The sequence below is a fragment of the Miniopterus natalensis genome, chromosome 18 (genome assembly GCF_054644295.1).
Source record: "Miniopterus natalensis isolate mMinNat1 chromosome 18, mMinNat1.hap1, whole genome shotgun sequence".
NCBI lineage: Eukaryota > Metazoa > Chordata > Mammalia > Chiroptera > Miniopteridae > Miniopterus > Miniopterus natalensis.
In genome coordinates this window covers 2,137,673-2,152,807 of record NC_142098.1, presented here as the reverse complement: position 1 = coordinate 2,152,807, position 15,135 = coordinate 2,137,673, and the positions used below count along the sequence as shown (strand labels likewise).

Here is a 15,135-nt window from a genome sequence, read left to right as displayed (position 1 = left end):
TCTCCCCCTTCCTCTTTCTAAAAATCAATGAACATATCCTCAGTAAGGATAAAAAAATGAATTCATAATAAATCTGTTACAGTTACTAGGTAAAAATATGGCCTATTATTTTGGATTCTACATTTCCCATAACAAGAGTCTGAAAGTGCTGGAAGTTAGTATTTTGTTTCATGGACTGCTGTGCACCACTGCGGGGTCTGAACAGTCAGGGCTCCTACTCCAGGGAAACAACTCACAGAGCAGCAGGAATAAATACCAGCCACTACCACCTTGAGGGAGTAGACCAGCCACTGAGCACCATCCATGGTCGCACACTGCTACTGACCCCTGCCCACTGCTCATCCTCACCATCGTACTGGGCAGGGTCTGTCATGGCGGCCCTGAGCTCTAGAAGTGCAGCTGTCAACAGTCCCAGGGAGCCTTCCGCACAGCTGGGTTCCACCTCCACCTTCAGTCCCAGGGCTGCATCTGAGAGACCGGGAAGGGTGATTTTAACAAACCAGAAAGAAAACACACCCACAGCAGAATGTGGACCTGCTCATTCCCATGGGTTCTCTGTCCACAAGAGGGAACATGAAACCATCCTGAGGCATGATGCTATCATATCAGAAATCAAGACATTTATAAACAAGTTTAAAAAGCATGTGCCTGAAGAAAAAAGATGAGGAGCACAACAAGGGAGGTTGGGCAGGAGACAGAATCATGAATGGCTTACTCCCTGTTTCTCAAACTTCTAAGTAACATCATTATACTGTTGTTTACCATAGGATGTTAAAAAAAATAAAGAAAAAAAACAGAATCAGTTTTTTAAATGCAAAGCAAGTTCAATTCTGGTGTCACTGGAGAAGACACTTGTGTGTGCAGCAAGCCTTACACTGGTCTCCACAGTGACACCAGGAACCAAAACCTAAGGCTTCTGTTGATGAGCCCCATCACATAAAGTTCTGCAGCAGAAGAGTTTTAAAAGCTCTGAAAAGTAGGACCTGGGACTGAGTGAGGAGGACCAAGGCTACACACAGCACCCTCAGCAAAGCTGCCATCTCAGCACTGGACCTAACACTTGTGAGATCTGGGACCTTCATTCTTTGCCAGCTCAGGGGTTTTGGGTCTCCATCTGTTATGAGTTATCCAGGCTAGTGAAAGAGGGGTTCTGGCACACAGAAGCCCTGTGAGCCTACGCAGCCCTGCAGACATCAGAGGGTTAAAACCAGCAAATACAAGCTGCTTCAGTAGCGCACCTCCTGCCCCTTGTCCAGTGAGTGCTGAGCACCCAGCCTAATGGCACTGCTGATAGCCGCCTTGTCAGTGGCCAGGTAGGGTTGGCAGAAACATACCAACGAGTCTGCCCAGCTGCTCCAAGCACAGCTGTCTCACCTCTACATCCTTTCAGAAGTGACCCAGGTCCATGTCGTTCCCTAGAAGCAGAAAGACCCCCCCAAACCCACCACAAAAGAATGCAACTGTATAAATGGTCAGAAAGCTGTCGCAGACCAGCCCTGGTGACAGGCTTCAGAAACAACATGCCTGGCCTGGAGCCCAGCTGCTGAGTCTGAGAGGTTACCTGGACTTAAAGCTTAGACTCAGGACAGGCAAGCAGAAACTACATCACCCCCCAGTGGGGCACTCAAACAGCAGAATGACTTTTGTATGGCACACACTGCTTTAGGAACATGCTCCTTCAGGTAACGTTAGCACCTCCAGGCTCAGAGCCTGTGAGATGATGGCATCACATCCAGCCCTCCTGGTACACAACTGAGGCCAGTGTTGGGCAGGCTCTGAACCCAGAACCCTGGCCAGACCCAGCATAACCTAACCAGACAGCACTGACTAAGGCATCACGGACACATCTCATGACTGAGAACCCGTTACCCTTACTTGCTGGTCTCTTCTCTTCAGCAGCAGAGCAGGCTTGGTGGTAAGTGGAATACAGAGACGGGGGTATTTTATCTGCTCTAGATCAGAACAAAGCATTAAAAATCAGATCAATATAACTCAAGCTAATTCTCAAGCTTACAATTCCAAAAACTATCACAGAACAAAAAAATATGTGGCACAGTAAATGTAATTACTCAGCACTGCACATTATGACCCCATTTTAGAAACGCCACTGTACATGTAAACGGTCCTCACTGGTCCACAATGTCATGTGTCCACATTTCCCAGCAGTGGTTTCACTGGACACAGAGATTACAAATGGTTTTTACTTCTCTCATTCAAGTTTCAATAATTTTCAATTTTTAAAGGGAAAGTGACACAACTTTTAATAAATAATACTAACAAAAACACCCAAATGTGATTACAAATACAAAGAATTATAGAGTAAGTCCTGTGATAAGGACATGGGGCATTTACAAAGTACTGACCCCCTGTTGACACTGTCTCAGGGCACAGTGACAAGTCCAAGGACAAGAGCCATGGAGTCACCCTCAGAGGAGGAGTCACAAGTGGCAACCCAGGTATGGGATGCATGGACAGTGCCATGGCCTGCAGGATAAGAAGCCTTCACATGAGCTGTGAGGCAGGAGGGCACCTGGCCCGCCGGTGCTGCAAATCTTGACAATACAGACAGAAGGAAGGCACAGCTGAGCTCCAGAGTGAGGTCCCGTCAGGAGACTGGAAGTGAGGCACGGAACACAGCCTGGAGAGTAGGAATCCAGAGGGACCACTAACCAACTGGTCACTGGCTTAAAAATAGAGACCAGCTCTGGCTGGTATAGAGCGTTGGCCCACAGACCAAAGGGTTGCAGGTTCAATTCCCAGTCACAGGCACATACCTGGGTTGCAGGCTCCATCCCCAGCCCAGGTCAGGGTGAGTGCAGGAGGCAACCAATTGATCTGTCTCCCTCACATCAATGTTTCTCTCTCTTTCCCCCTTCCCCCACTCCCTTTCCACTCTCTCTAGAAATTAATGGAAACAATAACCTTGGGTGAGGATTAACGACAAAAAAAAAGAGAGAGAGAGAGAAACAGATGCAAATAAAATGGAGAAATACACAGAAAACCTCAGGCACCACTATCATTAATACTCTGATGTATTAAAATACAGCAGAAGAGAAACAAACATCAGAAGACAACCCAAGAAGTCTAATATCTGAAAAAACAGGAGCTCCAAGAAGAAAAAAACATAGAGGGGAGGAAACCTGCAATGAAATAAGATGGAATAATTAGTGTTTGGATTTGCTTCAAAATAACCCAGAATGGTGAGTAGGTGGGTGAATTGAGGACTACAGATAATACAAGACTGGCCATTTGTTGACAATTATTAAAGCTGGGTAAGAGCCCGGCTGGGTGTGGCTCAGCAGTTGACCATCAACCTATGATCCAGGAGGTTGCAGTTGGATTCCTGGTCAGGGCACATGCCCAAGTTGTGGGCACAACCCCCAGTGTAGGACGTGCAGAAGGCAGCTGATCAATGACTCTCATCATTGATGCTTTTATCTCTCCCTCTCCCTTCCTCTCTCTGAAATCAATAAACATATATTAAAAAAAAAAAAAGCTGGGTGATAGATACTACTCTCTGTACCTTTCTACCTTAAATTTTTCATAACAAAGGTTTTAAAAAAGACTAAATTTCTTAGCACTGAATGACACGAATTTCCAGATTAAAAGGCCCACCATCTGCCCAGCCAAGAAATGAAATCAGACCCACAGCAATGCACATTGCCATAAAATTTCAGAACACAGTGAAAAAACAAGACACTACAGGCCTCCAGAAAGAAAAAGACAGGGCAAAGAACCAGAAATCATAAGTTTATAACATCTCAACAACAACAATGGAAGCTCAAAGTCAATGGAGTAATATTTTCCAAAACTTTAGGGAAAACAACTTCCAACCTAGATTTCTATACTCAACCAAACTACCTGTTAAATTTGAGGGCTCAATAAGGTTTCAAAAATTTTTTGCCTCCCATCCATTCTTTCTTAAGAAAAAAACACATCAACAGGATGTGTTCCACCAAAACAAAGGAGCAAACCACTAGGATGATCCCAGACACAAAAAAGAGAAAAATCGGCAAAAGCCAGAGCAACACTACCTGACTTTGAATGAGAGGAATCTAGACAACTGGCAGAGTTTTCAGATGCATCATGATATGTACAAGGAAAACTAAGATAAAACAAAGATAATTATGAACTCCAATGAGAAAAGAAAAACCACCAGATCCCTAATGTCAACTCTGAACAGTGTTCATATAGAGAGCCTTCAAAAATAAATACTGAGCTTTAAAAACTACTATACAAAGGACAGCTACTTGTGTTGATGGAGGGTGAAGACCTGGCTTTCTTCCACAGTGGAAAATCAATTGATATTTCCTAAAAATATACAAAATGATAAGCAGCAAAATAAAAATCCTATTTAGAGATATGGAGAGAAATTAAATCAGCGAAGAGTTGAAAATAGTTGCCTCCAGAGAGAAAGAAGTGGCAGGGAAGGGTGCGTGGTGGCTGTTCTCCTTAACAAATTTCATAGAACTATGATTCTTTTTTCTACATCCATATTTAACTTTAACTTTTTTTTTAATCCTCACCTGGCAATATTGTTTCCATTACTTTTCAGAGTGGAAGGGGGAGAGAGATAGAGAGAAACATCAATGTGAGAGAGACACATCAACTGGTTGCCTCCCACACGCACCCTGACCAGGGCTGGGAATCAAGCTTGCAACTGAAGTACGTGCCCTTGACCGGAATTGAACACAAGACCCTTTATTCCATGGACCGACACTCTAACTTCTGAGCCAAACTGGCTAGGGCAACAAAACATTTTTTAAGACTGGAAATAAAGACTAGAGCCAGAATTCTCTGCATTGTCAAAAGCCCTACTAGAAACAGACTGTCCTTGCACACCTCTTCAGGGACTCTATAAAGGCTGCTCGGGAATCAGGGGCACTCGGGATCTGTGAGAGGAAACACGAGACTCCGGTGAGATGCAGACAGGAACATCTTTGCTCTCTGCTGCCTCGGTCCCAAGTTCATGAAGATGAGTACTGACCACTCGAGGCGTGAGCAGGGCAGGCAGAAAGTGAGAGACATAGTAGGGCCTCCTGAAAATGCTGCAAAACACAAGAGCAGGCTCATACAAGAGAAGCGTCAGGGCACCTCCGTGAATACAACAAAATGTCAGTTTCCACTCAGAGAGAGGCACCAGGTGGGTCGTCTCATTTCATAGCTGTGATGTTAGATCACATTTTTTAAGTCCCAGTTCATGCAAAGGGTAGTCTGTGCTGGTGGCAACCTGTGTCCTAGGGAATTTGGACAATACTCTGGCCCCTGATATGACCATGGATTTGAGTCAATCCAAGGCCACATGGGTCACTTCAGGTCAATGTGGGCATTCTCCTTGGAGCGCATCTAGAAATCCCAGAGTTGGACATTTCTCAGAAACAATACCTTAATAAAGCTACCTCATACTGGTATCAACCAGAATTTAACAAGTTTTGGGATTATATCAAATTCAACATAATTTTGGTATTTGGCTCCCTATACTGGCTTCACAGTGGTCACCAATGAAGCATTAATAAAAATCATTATCCCTCTGAACAATGTGGGCTCTGCTTAGCTCCACCTGTTGGCTGTTTTGGGGGTGCCCCTTGCTTTTCTAAAGAAAATGCATGGCACACCAAGGGCTCCACACCAGCCAGCCGCAGGACCGTTGCTGGGACACTTACACTGACTCCTGGGTCTCCCTACAAACACGACTGCCCTGGCTCTGAGAACAGATGAGGGGATAACTCCAATAGCATGACCTTACCTGGCCTCCATGACAGCAACGGGAATTTTCCCTGTGTGTTCAAACACCTGGATAGCTTTCTCCACATCCTGGAATGCCTGGCTATGAGGCTGAATCCATTGAGGGAGGAAGGGAAAAGAACAGAAGACTTAGGAGAAGGCTTGTCATTTTGAGGTAAAAGGCACTGAGCTCGATGCATGGCACACTGGGAATTCAGAACCACAGAAAGGCATCAACAGCTTTCTTTCTGCCCTCAGCAAGTGAGACCAATGAACAGCCTGGCAACAGCTCAAACCCTGTTGGAAGCCACTGCCACCCTCCTGCCTCCCTGCATCTTTTCTACCTCTCCTCTCTGCTGTCCCTCTAGGGCTCCAATTAAAGATTTTCAGGTAAGAAGCAGTACAGACTAAATTTGATATTTTTTTAAAAGTACAGTAATAAACCTTAAATGGAAAAATGCACTAAGTGTCTTATAATGCTCACTTTAACAGCATTTGTAACAACCTTCCAGCAACTCACAACTTTTAAGTAAAAGGGTTTTAAAAAAGATACCTATACCACATGACATTTGGTTTACATTAAACATAGTTAAACCCCTTTTTCTCTAATTCTTTTTTAAAATTTATTTAAATTTTTAAATTTATCTTTATTGTTGAGAGTATTACAGGTATCCCATTTTCCCCCCCAATTGATCCCCTCCACTTCCCTCCCACCCCCTTCCCAAGCCTTCACCCCGTTATTAACTGTGTCCATGGGTTATACATATAACTTCTTTGGTTAATCTCTTCCCACTCTCCAACCCCCTTCCCTCTTCCCTCTGAAATATGATCGTTTGTTGCATGCGTCAATGTCTCTGGATCTATTTAGTTCGTCAGACTCTTTTGTTCATTAGCTTCTTAAAGAAGACCCTTCAACATTTCCTATACTGCTGGTTTGGTGGTGATGAACTCCTTCAGCTTTTTCTTATCTGTGAAGCTCTTTATCTGACTTTCGGCTCTAAATGATAGCTTTGCTGGGTAGAGTCATCCATGTAGTTCCATGTTTTTCATCACTTTGAATATTTCTTGCCACTCCCTTCTGGCCTGCAAAGTTTCTGTTGGGAAATAAGCTGACAGTCATATGGGTGCTCCCTTGTATGTAACTAACTGCTTTTCTCTTGCTGCTTTTAAGATTCTGTCTTTGTCTTTAACCTTTGGCATTTTAATTATGATGTGTTTTGGTGTGGGCCTCTTTGGGTTCCTCTTCTTTGGGACCCTCTGTGCTTCCTGGACTTGTAAGTCTATTTCTTTCCCCAGGTAGGGGGAGTTTTCTATAATTATTTTTTCAAATAGGTTTTCAATTCCTTGGTCTCTTTCTTCTCCTGGCACCCCAATAATACGAATGTTGGGCCTCTTGAAGTTGTCCCAGAGGCTCCTTATACTATCTTCATATTTCTGGATTCTTTTTTCTTTTTGCTCTTCTAGTTGGGTGTTTTTTGTTTCTTCATGTTCCAAATTGCTGATTTGATTCTCAGCGTCCTCTACTCTGCTGTTGATTTCCTGTAAATTATTCTTCATTTCAGTTCCTGTAGCCTTCATTTCAAATTGGTACTTTATTATGTTATCAATTTTCTCAGTTATTTCCCTAACAGTCTGTTTAAACATCCTTATAAACAAAATTCTGTACTCTCTATCTGTTAGCTTGCTTGGATCTATTTCATTTAGTTCCTCTTCTAGAGATTTCTTCTGTTCTTTCCTTTGTGACATCTTTCTTTGCCTCCACATTTTGGCTGCTTTCAAGTGTTTGTTTCTATGTAGTAGGTAGAGCTGCTATGTCTCCTGGAATTGGTAGAGTCGCTTTGTGTAGTAGGTGTCCTGTAGGAGCCAGCGGCTCAGCCTCCCCAGTCACCTGAGCTGGGCCTTCTAGGTGCTCCCCTGTGTGGGCTGTGTGCACTGTCCTGTTGTAGTTGAGCCTTGGTTGCTGGGAGGAATTGACCTCCAGGCCAATGAGCTGTGAGGACCAGCTGCAACTACAGCCAGAGAGCTGCTGTGCTGGAGACACCCCTATGGAGCAGGTTTTACTTCAGTGGAGCTTTGGTGTTCACCAAGTGCACCCCTTGAGTGTGTCACTCATGGATGTGGTAGGGTTGTAGTCCAGCATGGTAGAGCCTGATCACCAGGTGCACTGTGTCTGGGGCCTACCGGGAGGTACAAAGTCAGCCTATGCCAGTGCTTTGACTACACAGCAAACCGTAGTTGGCTGCTACTTGTGCTGGGGTCGGAGGTGTCCAGGAGAGGCCAAGCTATGAGCCAATGCAGGCTGCCGCTAGTGCCAGGCCTGGGGCCACTTATCAAGCTGTATGGGGCACGCTGTTGCTTGTTTGAGAGATTTTAGGAAAGTCCTAAGCATGAGGCTTGAGAGGCCACTTGCATAGAAAAGCCCCTGGAAATGGCCTGGATGAGCCAAAGGTGTGATTCAGGGCCTGGTGATTCAAATATGGCGCCTGCCTGCCGGCTGTGTGCACGGAGGACTCGCCAAAGGAGCAACGGCCTCTGCCAGCTCCTCTGCCCGGGAGAAAGCGGCCCCTCCACCTCTCTTCCCAACTTCAGGCAGGTTAGTTCCTCCCCAAGTGTCCCAGGCCCTTTCAGGCGGCTGCCCTGTGCTGGGCTCAGAGGGAGCGCGTCTGAGTCTATGCACGAGCCCTTTAAGAGGAGCTGCTGGGGCTCCCGCAGCCTCCACAACCCTCTGGGACAGTCCCCGCTGGTTTCACAGCTCAGAGTTGTGGGTTCGTCTCTTTCCAGCCTGGAGCCCTGGGCTGGGGGCCTGCTGTGGGGCTGGGACCCCTCCATCCTTCGGGAAAACTCCGCCGCTGAGATTCCCTTCCGGGTTTCAACTGTGGCACCGGGTGTGGGCTCCCAGCACGTCTCCGTGATTCAGCCCCGATCCGCCCGCATCTGCGCCCCTCCTACCAGTCTCGGTGCTTCTTCAGGTCCCTGGTTGTGGGGCTTCTGTTCAGCCAGATTTCAGGAGGCTCTGAGTGATGGTGGTTCTGTATTTTAGTTGTAATTTTGATGTGGTTGCGGGAGGCAGCGGGTGCAGCTGTTACCTACGCCGCCATCTTGTTTTCCTCCCCCTTTTTCTCTTAATTCTTAAAAAAAAAGTGAACCTCCCCAAAGTTTTACAGACCACCTCGTCCACTCAAACCCACGTGGACGAAGATCTCCTAAAAGACAACCCTTCCCATACATAGTGACTGTACTGCTGCTGATCTGAACAGTGTGATATTACTGAACAAGCACGTTGGGGTAACTATCTTGTTCCACCTGCACTAGACATACCAGGCCCCAGACAGAAAAAGGCTCTAAAGCTCAACTCAGTCACAGGAAACGAGGCTGTGTTTGGTGAGCACAGGAACACTCCTGAGGCAGCAGCACCATGGTGAGTTACCTCTATGACATCCTCAACTGTAGACAAATCCTCATAGAGCCCCATGTTTTCCACAGAAACCTGCAGAGAAGATGTGAGGGAGAACATGACGACCAGATAGGTGTGGGTGGCTGAAGGTTGAGGGGAGGCCAGGACTCACCTTCAGGTCAGCCAGCCGTGTCTTAGCCAGCGAGACGTAGTCTGTGAGGAGGGAGCGGTACTTGCTGGGGACCAGGGGTGGGTGGAGAATATGCACCTACAGCAGACGACATAGCAGGACATCAGCCTATCAGCTGTTCCGGACTTTCAGGGAGACACGCATATTAATGGCAGGCAAGTCAGAGACTACGAGGGCAAAAGCTGGAGGTGAGATGGATGGAATCCTGGTGAAGGTTTCCACATGCATCTGTGGGTGCCCCTTCAGAAGTGGGCAGGCAAGGTCCTACGAGAAGACCCTAGGCACTCCTCTCCATACCTCTCTCCTCAGATGGAGGGCACCACCGCTGCCCCTGGTATTCAAGCCTCTAGTCACCAGGCACCTTTCCATCTTAAAGGCTGCCAGCTGAGCCTTCACATGGGGTCCCCGAGGAGGCAGTGCCCAGAGAGGTGAGGGGTCAAGCATTTAGGGAGGTGGAAGAGGCCCAAGAGCTGTGAGCAGCACTCTGGGCTCCACCCGTAATGGGTACACAGCTTGATTTGTTCTTCTACCTATTATTTCACTTGGATTTTTTTGAAATGTAATGCAAATTTCTTAATTAAAAAAAGGTGAGAGCCGGCCAGGCGTGGCTCAGCAGTTGAACATTGACCTAGGATCCAGCAGATCGGGGTTCGATTCCTGGTCAGGGCACATGACTGGGTTTCAGGCAGCCAATCAATGACTCTCATCATTGATGTTTCTCTCTCTCTCCCCCTCCTTTCCTCTCTCTGAAATCAATAAAGATATGTTTAAAAAAACACACAAAAAGGTGAGAATCAGGTGCCCTACCCCACAAAAGAAAAACTGCATACAGTTATCTAAAGAAGGCTTAAAGAAATAAACATATTTTAATTGTGAGATTAATACAGACTTGTTATAAAAAATAGAGTTTCCCACACCCAGAAGTAATAGCCACTGGTAGTTTGGGGTATATCCTTCCAGGTTCTTCTCCTTCACTATAAAAATATATCATTCTTGAATATCAAAAGTGGGGCCCAGCCGGATGTGGCTCAGCAGTTGAGCATCGACCTAGGATCCAGGAGATTGGGGTTCGATTCCCAGTCAGGGCACATGCCCGGATTGTGGGCTGCAGCCGATCAATGACTCTCTCATCATTGAGGTTTCTATCTCTCTCTCCCTCTCCCTTCCTCTCTCTCTAAAAAATCAATAACATATATTAAAAAAAAAAAAAAGGTGGGATTATACAACACTCATGTTCTCTTCCTGCATCAGCTCTCAGAGCTGCTTCATGGAAGGGCTAGGATAGCTCCCTAAACAGCCACTACCCAGGGACAGACAAGAGGCTGGTTTTTTACTATCACCAAAGCTTTCACCGAGGGCACGCCTACACCCCTGGTTGTTTGGTTTAGGGCGTTTAACCAGCACCTGCTCAGGAAGACGATTCTTGGACTGAGGAGGATGTGAGCAAAGGTACCGGCAGCTAGCTTCTCACCTGCAGGTACCGGGGGGCCTCAAAGGGCACGAGGTCGGACAGGAACTTGAAGAGGAAGACTAGCGCCTTCTTGCTACTGCAGTGGTGACCCCTTGCACTCCCAAAGGAGGCCTAGAGGGAGACGGGCATGAGGCATGGGCAGCAGGCGCCCTGCTGTCCACACACGGACCTGTCAACACAGAGCCTCAAAAACAGGAAACTGCTACAGGAAAAAGAGAAACCATAAAGCCATTTGGTTCATACAATTTCCAAATATCACAGTGAAGCCTTGACTAAAACAGTGGGCTGAAACAGTAACTATGGTGTCTTGTGAACATCAGAGGCACAATTACTGCCTAACGAGGATTCTTCTCGGCAAATACACTCCTTCCACGCAATGAAGCCACTTCTCAACAGTTATGAACTCTACTTCCAAACTCGTCTGCATGGACAGATCACCATAGGGGAGACAGCGGTCCCTCAGGTCACTGAGAGCCCTGATCACAGCACAACAAGTGGGCCTACCAGGAACTGAGCGCGCCTGGGATGACTGGGGTGAGGGAGATTCTTAACAGGCATTGGCCCTGAACACATTGCAAATGAGGAAAGAGAACCAGACACCTTGCCCCAAACAACCCAGATCCTGCAGCCAGGCCTGCACCACAGCCCAGCCCTGTCATAGCCCCTCAAACACTGTGAGTTGCTATTTAGTCATCAGAAGACCCCTGCTGCAGCTCTTCTCTAAAAAATGTGATTCTTTTGAACATTTTGATGGGGTGGACAGATGGAGAAGCCATTAGATAAAAAGGAGATGCCCCGCCCAGCCGGAGTGGCTCAGCAGTTGAGCATGGACCTATGATCCAGGAGATCGCGGTTCGATTCCCAGTCAGGGCACATGCTGGGTTGTAGGCTCAATTCCCAGAAGGGGGCATGAAGGGAACATGCAAGAGGCAGCCGATCAGTGATTCTTTCACCACTGATGTTTCTATCTCTCTCTCTCCCTCTCCCTTCTTCTCTCTGAAATCAATGAAGACATAGTTAAAAAAAAAAGGGGACACACCCACATAGCCATTCTGCTCCCACCTTACACCCTCCCGGCGAAGTTTAAGGGGGAAGTCATTCCCCTCCATTAAATCTTCCACACAGAAGGGTTCCTGAGTCTTGGGAACACCCCCTCAATTGAGATGGAGCCTCGATAATACACAGAAGACAGGAATAGAAATGAACACCATAGCAGATCCACAGTTCACTGAAAGACTTTATGCAAAGTAATACACACACCCCCAGACTGGGGTAATAGCAGTATTTAGAGTCACTCCAGGAAAAAGGGAGTTCTCATCATTAAAAAAATTACATCCAGGTACATACTGTGATGAGCTAAGAGGCTCAAATGTGCAATCACATTGGCCTATTTATGTTGACATTCTTGAAAATAAAGATTAAACTGGGTCTTCAAATGCAAACATACGCATAAACACCTGTCAAAACACATCCAACCATCAACTGAAATTGGGTACATTTTACTTTATATAAACTATACCTCAATAAAGTAGAATTTAAAAGGTAAAAGGAAAAACAAAACCAAAAAAATACCCTTGACACAGCACTGCAGTATTCCTCTCCTGCTTTGTACTGGCTTGAGAACTGACTAAGCGTTAAGGCCTGGGGACGTGGCTGTGACCAAATCACCTGGGCAGAGCTCTCGGCAGATGAAGACGTGCAAACACAGAAAAGTGCTGGGGGTTCTGGAGAAACTCCTTCTGCACCCTGAGGACACTGCCATCAACCGCATGCACATCCCTGGGAGCCCCTGGGCCAACTTCCCAGAGCTGGGTGAACAAGTTGATAAGGAACTTCAACAAATAAAACAATGAAGAAAGAACACCATGAGACCTATCCTCTACCAACACACCAGACAGCGAGCAGCCAGCCTTCCACTGGGCCCTGTGGGGCGGCTGCCCTTGGAAACTGCAGGCAGGTGAGCTCTCCACAGAACTTACTGTAAATGGCCAAACAGCTCCTCTGGACTCAGGAGCACAGAAACTCACACATACTCCACCCAAAGCTTCTACAAGACTTACACCTCCTGGACTTTCTGAGCTGATGTCCAAAAGATGCCCCCTCACACCCAGGATCAGCCCATGCTTTCCCAGGGCACTCAGAAGCCTGAGCTCCACAGGTGTGAAACAGACAGGAAGACCTTAAAGAGCACCTTCCCAGACTAACTAGAAAACAACTGAGTCACGACACTCTGCGAAGGCAGCAGTCACGTGTTTTCATTCCTTCCTGAGAGATCACGCAGGAGGCAGCAACCTGGAAAGGAGCCAGGCCCTGGGCGGGAGAGCACAGAGCCCCAGGCAGGAGGTCAAAGTGTGTGTGGGTTTGTCCGAGGCCATCTCTACAGAGCTGACCCCCAGAGCATGTTCATTCTTATGAAAGCAAGTCGGAAGACATGCCTACTACCTACTGGGGGCACCAGGCGGTCAGCAAAGGTAACGCACCTGGAACCAGTCTGCATAGGATGGGAACACGGAGGGGCCCTCCAGCGCAGCCTGACGTACAACCAGGAACACAGTGACCATGCTGTCCAGGTCGAAGTTCTCAAACGCACGGGTCAGCAAATGGGCAACCCAATCTAGGCAAGAATAAGTAGTAGAAGGAAAATGCGTATGTTCTGTTGGGGAGCAAGTGTTCCCCTTACAACTTCATGCCCAATACCAATTTCCAGAGACTGGAAAACTGATCAGAGGAAGCCAAACAACTACGTAAGGTTGATGAGCAAGCAGGGGCAGGCAGAGCCTGCAGGATGCAGGGCATCTCTGGGCATCCTCACTGAGGTAGACACTATGATTCCGCCCATGGGATCACCCCAAACGCTGTGGTTTTGCTGACAATACGCATATTGTGCACAAACACATGCACACTTGCACACCCCAGGACGCCCACCAAAGCGCACCGGTCACCAGCTGCTGTGCTCCAGGGAAGCAGACCACCAATGTGGACACACAGGACAGCACATGCTGCCAGTTCACCTCGTGCGTCTCCAGCACTTCTTGTAAGTGGTTGACCAGCTCCTCTGGACTCAGGAGCACAAAGAGCTGAAACAAAGTGCCCTGGGCTGTTAGAGCAAACCACTGCTAGGCAGGAGCTGGACCTCACCCCTCCCACTTCCTGCAAGATACAACACTAAGTTAAAACAGGACACTTCTGCGTCTCTCCTCTCTGTAGTGGTCAGTACTGGCTGATGACTGTGTATGGAGAGTTCAAGCCTCACTTTACAAGGACTGGGACCACAGGGCTCTGTGGAAGATCTTCCATGGTCCTGGTGCCTGCCCCCGAGACTCACCCTGCGGTACAGGCCGGTGAGCAGAGGGTGGGTCCTGGAGAAGCTCCAGTCCCTCTGCATTTGAACAGCATCGGAGACTTCACCAGGAAGAAGAACAGACAAAAATGTCAAGTCAGCAATCATCAAAAAGCTGAGTTTTAAAGCTGCAATGGCCCTGGCCAGTGTGGCTCAGTAGTTACAGCATCAGCCCATACACCGGAGGGTCCCAGGTTCCATTCTGGTCAAGGGCACATACCTTGGTTGCAGGTTCAATCTCCTGCCCCAGTTGGGCAGTGTGAGGGAGGGAACCAATCGATGTCTCTCTCTCATATTGATGTCTTTCTCTTTCTCTCCCCCTCCCCCTCCCTTCCACTCTCTCTAAAAGCAATGGAAAAAAATATCCTCTGGTGAGGATTAACAAAACAAGCAAAAAAATTTAAAGTTGCAATGTCAAAGAACTATCTTGCATTTTTTCTATCAGTGAAGTTCACCATTTCCCTGTTTGTTAACCATTTCTGTGTTATGTCTCTCTTTGGCCCAGTTACCTGCTGGTGATCCTTTATCATATTTGCTATAAATATGTTCTATCAATTACAGTTGAGTTTGGCTGCTTTTAAACTGTCAATAGGCAATGCTGTTGAAAGGAGGGGGGCTGGCACAGGTCCTCGGGGGAAGGACAACAGCCTCTGTTGGGAATGTCCGTGTTCTACTCAAGGACCCTCCTGGGGATGGACCTCAGCACAGAGCCAGCACAGTGGCAGGGTGTGCATTTCAGGCCATTAGTAATTGTGAACACATGCAGGCAGTCTGTCATTGATTGTGACAGCAGCCAAAGGTCACTCATTAGTAAAAGATAACATGAGTATTAAACACTTAAGAAAACCATGTAACTAAGTAAGAAAATGCATAAGTTAAATGATATAATGAAATAGAACCTTGGAATTTAAAAGTGTAACTACGTTTTCAAAAATCTCTTTAGAAAAAATGAGAAAATTTTGTGTTAAAGATATTTCTACTTTGGTGATGAGAAAAATGATAGTTTTTCTTGTCAC

At 46.9% G+C, this 15,135-nt stretch overlaps 1 protein-coding gene across 2 annotated transcripts in view; it reads right to left on the bottom strand.

Annotated features, from left to right (window-relative positions):
- FANCA (FA complementation group A) overlaps positions 1-15,135 on the bottom strand; it is a 48,956-nt gene that overhangs the window by 22,371 nt on the left and 11,450 nt on the right. For both annotated transcript variants that reach the window (XM_016212254.2, XM_016212255.2), the window contains exons 12-22: positions 14,105-14,181; positions 13,715-13,856; positions 13,260-13,393; positions 10,780-10,890; positions 9,291-9,386; positions 9,152-9,211; positions 5,747-5,835; positions 4,988-5,048; positions 4,843-4,892; positions 1,876-1,952; positions 349-468 (exon numbers count right to left, since the gene is read on the bottom strand). In XM_016212254.2, coding sequence (XP_016067740.2) covers positions 349-468; positions 1,876-1,952; positions 4,843-4,892; positions 4,988-5,048; positions 5,747-5,835; positions 9,152-9,211; positions 9,291-9,386; positions 10,780-10,890; positions 13,260-13,393; positions 13,715-13,856; positions 14,105-14,181 — 1,017 coding nt within the window. The remainder of the gene's footprint in view (positions 1-348; positions 469-1,875; positions 1,953-4,842; positions 4,893-4,987; positions 5,049-5,746; positions 5,836-9,151; positions 9,212-9,290; positions 9,387-10,779; positions 10,891-13,259; positions 13,394-13,714; positions 13,857-14,104; positions 14,182-15,135) is intronic.